The 10,388-nt window shown below is 34.4% G+C and overlaps 1 protein-coding gene across 2 annotated transcripts; it reads right to left on the bottom strand.

The window, feature by feature from the left end:
- Positions 1 to 454: 454 nt before the first annotated feature.
- LOC123554660 (mannose-P-dolichol utilization defect 1 protein-like) lies at positions 455 to 9,588 on the bottom strand. 2 transcript variants are annotated; one of them, XM_045344931.2, is made up of 5 exons: positions 9,124 to 9,588; positions 6,012 to 6,077; positions 5,513 to 5,645; positions 4,108 to 4,312; positions 455 to 2,332 (listed from the first exon to the last, which is right to left on the bottom strand). In XM_045344931.2, exons 1-5 carry the CDS (start codon positions 9,224 to 9,226, stop codon positions 2,111 to 2,113), a joined length of 729 nt encoding a protein of 242 aa, XP_045200866.2. In that variant the 5' UTR covers positions 9,227 to 9,588; the 3' UTR covers positions 455 to 2,110. The 2 variants fall into 2 exon arrangements, with proteins under 2 accessions (XP_045200866.2, XP_053403912.1); XM_053547937.1 differs by lacking the exon at positions 9,124 to 9,588 and adding an exon at positions 6,191 to 6,358.
- Between the last annotated feature and the right edge of the window lie 800 nt (positions 9,589 to 10,388).

The following is a 10,388-nucleotide window of genomic DNA, read 5'->3' on the forward strand; positions in this document are numbered from 1 at the left end:
AAACGGAGTATGAGTTAAGTCTGACAACCCCAGCATCAGAATGGTCGTTTATGACCAATGCAAAGGCTAAATTCCAAACTCTATTTATAACCTTGTATACAATGCTGGAGTTTAGAGAAATTGACATTACCTTCTTCGGTGCTATCATGCATATTGGCAACATACAATACAAAATGTACAGTTATTTTTTTCTGCCTGTTCATATTTACTTCTGAAATACAAGCTGTATTTTTGACAGAATTTATATATGTATATAATAAAAATGTATATGGATTTCAACTTTTGTACATAAAACGATAGGACTTTTATTCCTTCTTTGTGATTGAATTTCATGGACGGACACAAGCAGGAAATATACGACCTCCCCGTGCGAATATTAATGGTTTCATCCAAATAATGAAAGTATTATGCCGTATATCTAAGTCTTTGGAATAAAAATGGAACAAGAACAACATCAATAATCTCTGTTTATTGATCAATATCAAAATATGATGGTTTTATGTCACAAAGTGACAGACTTGATATGACATAAAATAGTGTCACACATTACTGTTTGATCCATCAATTTCATTGATCTTATATTCATTCAAACTTTCAACACAGTGTTACTTCCCCTTAATACTTGTTTGCGGAGGTTGATATTCATCATTGTCGATAACTCCAAGGGCGGTAATAGGGAACTTTTAATGTTTAAGGCTATATACCAATAAAAGAAATTGTTCTTTGTTTCATATAAAATTCAGCTACTTCAGACCAATTTTGTTACAGTTTCTAGATTTTCACTCCGTCGTAGACCTATTTTCCACAAGATATCCATACATTTGCTTCAAGAAAATGAAAAGAAAAAGGGGTGTTGAATAGTATGCAGTGAAATGCAAGTCAACTGAAGTCAGGTACCCTCATATTGCCGCATTTCAGTGAGCGGTCCGCAGAATAAACACCCTACTTTCGTTTTCAAGTAAACAACTCGAAAACATGCGAGTATTAGCATGAAACGTATCCTATTTTATGTAAAATTCATTCCACGAGTGGATTAATGCCCCTTTGGCCCCCGATTTACGCGCAAATGCGCGAAAAATGGAAAAATTAGGATCTATTTATTAGGGACTTCTTTTTTTTCCTGATATTGCCTTACAATTAAAAATATAAGAAGTCAATTTTCACGGCATACATGGATCAAACAGCAATTAGATCTATATGCTATTCAGAACTATTCTTGAACAATAATGTATGTATCACAATCACAGGAAATGCAAAGACATTTAATAACGAGCTGAAAGCCAATTATTCTTCAAACAAACAGAATATACATGTACATATTTTCAGATTTAGATCACAATGTAGCATTATATGCTAACTTCAGAGCAGTCAACAGGAAGTAGCGTCATCCTCTTATACAAATGTACTGGGTTGCATTGCTAAAAACACAATAAACAAAGAAAACAGTTAAGGTGATGCACCCGAAATGACACTATAATTTCTGTGCGATTACAATGCAACGTTCATTCAGCATTCTTCTTCAACGTGCAGACGGTTTGCCGTAAAGAAAACAACGGAGAATGCCGAATTAGCATACGGAACTTACGGAAATTGTCGATTGTCGGTACGGCTCCACTACCTTAATATTTACCAAAGTTCTACCGTACTTTAAATGTGCTTTTCAGATTTACTAACATTTGTATTGATTAAGGAGTGCCTACACATTGCATCTTGCAAAGCCGTAAATTAAACCAGCATGTCAGGAAGCAGGTGTTCTATCATTTATTTGAAATCTGTTTGTCAAACGACACGCGTAATTATACGGAAATGATATCTAATAGAACACACTGACACTCAATACATGATACTCGTCTTTCTTTTGAAACTCTCTTTGAAGTATAAACATTTATTATCTGGATCTGCTTTGTTCATCTTCGTTCAATAAAGACAACATTCTAGGAATCCTTCATAAAACACCTCTAATGCAATTTTAGACGGTTCTGTCAAAGCGCTTTATTGCACGTGCTTTGTATCCGGAAGTCTGTTTTACATTTTCGCAGTTGAAAATATAGAGTATTCCGCATATTGTAAATGAAAGCCCATATATTACAAAATTATGTTAGATATAGTTTCAAGAATTTTTCTTCAGTTTTCTTCTGAAGTATATGACTTGTAGAAAGAGAAGAATATTTAACAGCGTAACTACCGCAAATGTATATATCATGACGTCATCTCCTGTCGTCACTATTGACGTTGTGAGACGTCCAAAACCTTGAAAAATACACAAAAACGCCGTCGTCGCGGACAGCTGACCTGGATCTTTTGTCTTGTGGTTTTTATACATCTGTATCACCTGGAAAGATATTTGTGAATATTATTATTAAAAGTATAAGAATGGTATCGAATAGAAAAATATTTGTAAACATCCTTGTCCCATAATTTCACATTTCTGCCAGCCGAAGTGTTTGTGAAATTCTGAGCAAGACTTTGGAAATTTGGATGCTATCTTGCAGGAAGTTACCGCGCCAGCAAAGAAACGCAAAACATAGCTGTAATGCGTGTGCTATGATTTCGAGCTATTGTAGTTTATCTGATGACCATAAAAAGACACAAGACTAGCCTCTCTACAAAAGCAGAGTAACGCCATCTGTTTCATCGCCGTGTGTCGCTAGAAATACTCAACTCAACTTAAATAGTTTATTGCATTAAACATGCAATTATATTCTTATAGCAATACAATATGGTCGTAGGCATACTGTATCGGCAAACGGCAACTGATACAGGCTTGTGTTTAGTAAATGTTATCATAGTTGTATAAATAACAAAACGGTATCTATTTGTTTTTATAAAAAGTATAAAATTGTCATATTTTTACTAAGTCATTTAAACAGTTCAGTGACTGACAAGTCTTTCATTTCAAAAAGGAAAAACGAAATAATCGCACGAGCAGCTTAAGGAGGTAGGTTACCTTGTTACCAGGGTAAATTCAAATTGATTCAAGTGATTTTTTGTATTTCGTGTAATTTAATGTTTTAACTGCTACAATCTCAGTTCCGTTTATCTCTGTCTCTTCAAGTACAATTTTTATCCAGGTTTGAAGTACATGACCCTCTTAAGGTATTTTATATAGAAAGAAGAAGGAAAATACGGATATTTAACACTTTTCAGTGTATTTTGGTTTCATTGTTATCCGTAGAAGTCTGCATAATTAATAGTTTTACTAGTATGCGCATAAGCTTTCTTATAAAAGCTTAAAATGTATATGTCGCGGGGCTCGTGTTTCCATGGTAACGCATTTTCTCTCATTTTTCAACAATTATGTATGAAAACGGGTTTTTCTACGGCTTCAGTGCCATTCTGTTATTGACCAACATGGAATATTTGGGTAATATGATTAGCAAAATACCAAGAACTTTACATGATACTATGTTTTTCTTAAAGTTTAGAGTAACCATGGCAACAGAGATGTTTAAAATAGCTTATATGTTGCTTTTTATCGTAATTTCTTATAAAAAATATCATATAAAATTATCTTTCTTGTTAATGTAGCTTTAAAACATCTTATTTCTAACGTTAGTAATATTTTCTTATGAATTACAGTTAATTTAACAAATTTCACAGCTTAAAATACTTATAGCAGTGCCCGTCGGCTATTGCTGTTATTCTTGCAGAAAAAAAAAAACGATTAAAAACCACTCGAATTTCAACCATACAAATTTCATTAAAATATAAGAAATAAATGCTACAAACAGATTCCACATCAGTGTTAACACTATCCTTTCGAAATCATTCTAGCGGCAAAGAAATAATAATAATAATTATTATTATACCAGATTTATAGTGCTTTAATAATGCTTCTAATATTGACATATTTTAAGCAGTAGTTCCTTGACATAAATAGAATACAACACGTTAGGTAATGGACCCGTAATAACAATCGGCATTTTCCGTCCGATTCCGTAATCTTCGTATACGTTTTCGGCATTTTCCGGTTCTTGTTAAAAGAAAGAAACAAAACAGTGTTATGTTATGGCCGAAGGATGCCAAAATAGCTTACAAAAAATACGTAATTGAACGGAGATTGCCGAGTGTCAATACGGGTCCATTACTTCGCGTGATTAAACTTACTCTGCTAGCTGCTATGGCCGGCATGCTAAGGAGGTAAAGACACCATACTAGCTGGCTCGGAACTGTAGGCCACAACAACAACAACATAAACAATATGTAGATAGTGAGGAATGTGATTGACGTTTTCAGTTTGTCGTTGTATCTCAGGAGTAAGCATATCAGGACGACGTTCATATGCATCAACACTAGGTTCTCGCCCCAGGCACTGTAAAAACAAATAATGAATGATTGAATGGAGGATGGAAAGAGAAAAAATAATTGATTGATAATTGATTAAATGGCCGAAAGACCGACTGAACGAACGAATGAATGATTGATTGAATGAATTAATGGATGAAAAAAAGCAGGATGGACGAACGGCCGGACGAAGGAACAATGAAAGAAAGGAACGGTTTAAGAAAGGATGGAACGGACGAACGGGTTGATTATTTGAACATGAATATGCAAGTAAACTGGCTATGGCAGAGCATAAGTGCCAACTGCGTATTATTTGTCAAGTTGTTGTAATTCGAATTTCCCATTTATCAAATAAAATACATCTAACACTAATACTCCAATCGGCATTCAAAGCTACGTCCCCGAAAAGGGATCGACAGAAATGGAAAATAGAAAGCTGTGCGTACAGCTTCTTTGATTATTTATATGCAATAAACAAACTTTAAAATGTCTGTGAAAACCTTATGAATTAATTAAGTTAATATACTACCATTTTCAGTACAAATTCATGGCTTCGCAAGACGACATTTAACACCTAATTGCTTAAAGTGGGGAATATGGTTTAAGTCTCAGAAGAATTACACCACAGTTTAAGTTTATGACAACGCTGTTTTGACAGAAATTAAGTTAATTTGAACACTAATTGGAAATGCAATACCTCTGTTTACGGAATAAATTTCATTTTGAAATTAAGAAATCGTAATGGCGAGACTTCATAAAAGGACAAATATGAAAATGGCTGGCTACACTGTGTTTTAATGACTTAATTATCTGAAAATGAATACTCCTATTAATTGGGTTAAGTTTATAACAACGTTGCATTGACGGAAATTAAGTTAATCTGAATACTAATTGGAAATGCAATACCTCCGTAAACAGAGTAAATTTCAATTAGAAATTAAAAGCTCGCAAAGGTGAGACTTCATAAAAGAAAAAATATGAAACTGGCTGGCTTCACCGTGTTTTTATGATTTAATTGTCTGAAAATGAACATTCATATTATTTAATTGGTCGTTGAGATAAAACGTAATACACGAGAGCCTCATGAAAAAGTAGGTATAAGAAATCGTGATACTCCCCTGGATGATAAGTTAGTAAGCTCTGAAGTAATCTGAAGTAATCGTATTTCATACGAAATAGAGAGAAAAAAATTAAATTTAGTCGCATTTAACCTATAAAACAGTCTTACCTAACCGGAAATTTCTTTTGTATGGCATAAGCGACGGTCGCTGATGATGCTTCAAGTGTCAACAAAATACTGAAGAAGCTCACACCAGACGCACTTCTTTTTCGCAAAATCTTCACAATTTGTGGTATAAGACCTGAAAGAAGAAATATGATATGTCATAAGCATTTCTAACAGAAAACCAGACTTATAACAAAAGAAAGAATTTACACCCACATGGACGACCACCAAGCTTCGAAGTTTAATATACACAAGAATGAGGTAACTAAGCATGGAATGAAATCATGCTAATACACACGGGACCCAGGCTATTGTACTTTGACACAGGATGTAAAATCTTCAACGACAGTGTTATATTAAAGAGTTTAAATAACAACCTCTCAACACGAAAAAATGTGGGGTACAAAATGCATTAGAAAACAGAAAAACAAATCTATCAAATCGAGTCCATTATGATTATAACAGAACTTGAAATTTTACAGGATATTTTTGATATACTTACTGACTGTCATGGTCCCTATGAGTACATATCCCAGTGTCTTACTGAACACCGACAACATACACGGCCCTGAAGAGATAGCAACAAATTCTATTAACCAATACAAGTTCACATTTCTGAATGTATTAAAAATTGTAAAGAAATTATGTACACATATATAAAATTATAATAAATAACATTACCTGGAGTTTCCGTACTGTTTTCCATGCTGATGCAGAAGTTTTTATTACAATCAAAATTTATGATGCCCCTCTTTTCATTATCATAAAATAGGTTAAATCATATTACAGTATAACATTTACATTTACAATTGACTATATTTACATTTACAAGTGTACTGAAATAGAATAGTGAGTGGCCACGTGTATACTCGGACGAACACTTCACTATATGTATGATAAAAACGGACTTTGTAACCACTTACACATTCTCATTATTGTACATAAAATACCGTTGATAAGACATAACAATATATGAGTAACTTATCAACACCCACATTGTTTCTTTTAGCATCAACTCATGATAAAGAAAATAAAAAGCTATAACAAAAAAAAATAAATAATAAAATAAACGTATTATTAAATCTGAAAACACGAAAGATAAGACTGGTCGCTCATCCCGGAAGTTGGATCCGTGAGTAACTCATTTGGCTACACATTTTCCGACTAAAATCAAAGGCTACATTCCTTTAACTACTCAGAACAGTGTTCTAAAATTCAAGAATAACCATTTAACTGTTGTCAATACACTGTGTTCTGCATCGGTACCCATCATCCATAGGAACCAATCTTTTAAGACCCGTTTTTCATTCTTAGATATTTATTGCTTTCCTGTTTACCGGCTAGGTTTTATTTAGAACGGTCTACAAATGTTCTAAACAGTCCGGAACACTATTCTTTCCGGATTGGTCAAAGGAACATGGCCAAGTAAAATTTGAACCATCAATTTTTTTTTCATGATAATAAATTTTTATCGGTACTCAAAATTAAGATAATAAGACAAACTTATTGATGTTTTGCACTTAAATAAATAAAATTAGATCACATTTGTACAATTTCTAGTTCAAGTCATACTTATTAATACATTTCAATGATAAATAACGCTATGACGATTATCACTATCAAATTTATGATTTTATCACTGTACTAATGATAGATTATCATAGTCATGAATCCGGTACACTATATGTTAAAGGGACTGGACTCCACATTTTGGCAAAAAATGATCTTTCCTTAACATTAAAGTTTGATCATAGTATGAAAATCAGAACATGTATTTTTGTTTCTAGGCTTTCTTAAAAATGCGAAATCAAGGGAAAACATGTTCAAGCCGGTAATTGAACTCTGGCTGCCACTGCAATAAAAACTTTCCTACCTTCTATACCAATGCACCTCAAAGAAATTCATGCTTAAAGACCGTTAATATAAAGCCTTATAGCAATAACGTCTTGATATCTAAAAATGTTCCCCTGGTTTTGTTGTCGTACGATCTGGAGGTCAGTGCCTTTAAAAGCCCTTTCGGTCAATTAAGTAAAGAACAGAACTATGAACCGTGAGGTCGCCAGTTCGAGTACCGGACTAATCGTATATATAAGCAGAGAACAATGAGTCTGGTGTATTTCGTCCTCAACCCCTGATTATGTGGAGAAGTTGTCAGTTACTTGCGGAGAACATATCAGTACAAGTACAGAATCCAGGAACACTAGTGAGGTGTTACTTGACCATCGTTCCATTTACGCGAAAACTGCTGAAAAATGGCTTTAATCTCAAACTCCTTATAGGGAATAATCGCAGCAGTTATGAGTTTAGGTAGATTTAATTTTCATAACAAACTGCTTTCTGACATAGTAAAAATGTAAAACGAATTTCAAATATATTTGAGCCGCGCCATGAGAAAACCAACATATAGTGCGTTAGCGACCAACATGGATCCAGACCAGCCTGCGCATGCCGTTCGCTTCCAAAGCCTATTGGAATTAGAGAAAACTTTAGCGAACAGCATGGGTCCTGAAAAAAACTGCGCGGATGCGCAGGCTCGTCTGGATTCATGCTGGTCGCAAAGCCGCTATGTTGGTTTTCTAATGGCGCGGCTCATTTTTTTTTAATAACAATAACGCTTTGATTTAGTTTCTTTTGTTTAAAGTATAAATCCTAACTTCCAAAACGAATGGTGTAATTATAAATATGAAAATGTGATACAGTTAATGTGTATTTTATCTGGAGTATGTAACATATTACAGAAGAAATTGCGAGCTTTCAAAATGTGTCTATGGCTCTTATTAAAGTGATACGATAGAACAGTGCCTTTTGTACCTAAATGCAGATCTTCAATATCTTTTATGTATATAAATTTATCAAATAATGTATGTAATGACGCACATTTAATCAATGTTGCAGACGACAGCAATTTGATACCCTCATCGGGTGATACAAAGGATATTAAATGATATATGCAATGGATGGAGGTAACTGTGTTACTAGAACGGCGGCTCAAACGTTGAATTTTTGAGAACAAAAAAGAAAAAAAGAAAACGAATCTATTTTTTGTAGTTACTAAGATAACGGATCTCCCACCTTTTTAATAATTCAAATCTCCGCTAGTTGTTATTATACTCGTAGACTGCGTATCAAGGGACACAAGGAACACACAGATACGGCGCGACTGCCAGAAGAGTTATTCCCCAATAAAGAACATAATAAAATATATTTTCCTTAATAAACACGTTTGCAATTCTAGTGATTAAAATCATTTGCGCGTTATTCCCATTTATTTTACTTTACATACGAGCTTTGTTTTTAGAAAGAACTAGTTTTTTTCTCAGAACATTCACATAACCTGTGGGCAGTTAACCTACGAAGTGTTCATGGACTCTATGCCAGTACTAACCTTTTCTCCGCAAGTAACTGCCAACTTCCCCACATGAATCGGAGGTTAAAGACGAATGATTTCAGACACAATGTCTTTTATCAAATCGTCAAGGATAACATACGCCTCGCCCGGTGATCGAACACACGACCCCGCTATCCGTAGATCTGCGATCTCCATATTGAGCTAAGCGGGCGGACTGGCTCTGTAAATAGTTAGTTCTAATAGATATTAACATATATCTACTTACCATATGTAATTTCTTTTCTTTTGATGATGTCATTGAACTCACTGAAGCATGGTGACATCAATTTACTCGAAGTAGAGATTTCCATATCCAAAAACGAAGACATCGTCAGTTTCTTTAGTAGGCGTCTATGTATAGAGATTGCTTTTGTCTGATTTTGTTTGGACAGTGTATCTGTTATGTTTGAGAATTTAAGGCAATCAACGCGATATACCAGCTCTCTACGAAAAATATACCTAACGTTTCTCTTAATATTTCAGATCCTTTGTAGTTTGCCTTTTTATACACCAGCTTTAATAAAAAGTGTCCAAACAAATCGACACAAGTAAAACACAACAAATATCCTTTTTGTATAAATTATCGTCCGACACACAGTAGATCTGCTTCAAAGATTCCTTTCATAATGTCTCTTTACATTTGCTTGCAATTTATATATCTACATGATAAAAAGTAGATATCTCTAGATCATATAAGGTCATGGTATTATTTTCAAGCTCGTACAGATGGACGAACGCGTGATCATGAAGTTTCATACTAAGTCTTGTGAAACATTTTGTATCACTCATCATGTTTGTCAACAACGACTGGACTTCGAACGTCGGACTGTCTCGTACGATGCGCATATATATGAGAAACCAGGCAGATTCATTCATGATGTTTATTGTTTTTCCCCAGTAGGCCTACATACTTATTACGACAGAACCTTGATCTGCAATGTTGTATATATAGTTCAAGCGGCTCTGCCAGGTCTGGGTCCCATGCGGCACTTGCGCCAAGTCCCCTATGTCCCGGACTTGCAAACTCCGCGAGAGCTAAATACATCATTGCACAACACAGTACTGCTTTAATGACCTTTTTATTATATACAAAGTTGAAAGACATATATTTCTAGTGTTATAGCAGCCAAGAATTACTTAGATCTAATTTTAGACAAATAAGATTGAAGTTAAATTAAAACGAAGAAAAACATCAACAACAAAAGGAAAAAAAAGCAACACTTAATTGGCTAAGACACAGCTTTCTGATCTTCTCGTTAATATCATGATTATAATACAAGTTAAACTTCTTTGATTAATAAAGCTAACTTCTTACTATAATATTTATTTATCAGTGAGGAAAGTGCCCACCTCCGTAGTGCTGCCTATCTGGAACAGCACCCTATATACACAGGACAGGCTACCCCCATCAAGTTACAATATACTACCAACTGGTTGACCAGTCCTAGAACTATGTATTTTACTGCTGGGAGCTAGCAGCATTTCTATCAA

The sequence above is a fragment of the Mercenaria mercenaria genome, chromosome 7, assembly GCF_021730395.1.
Source record: "Mercenaria mercenaria strain notata chromosome 7, MADL_Memer_1, whole genome shotgun sequence".
In the NCBI taxonomy this organism is placed as follows: Eukaryota; Metazoa; Mollusca; class Bivalvia; order Venerida; family Veneridae; genus Mercenaria; species Mercenaria mercenaria.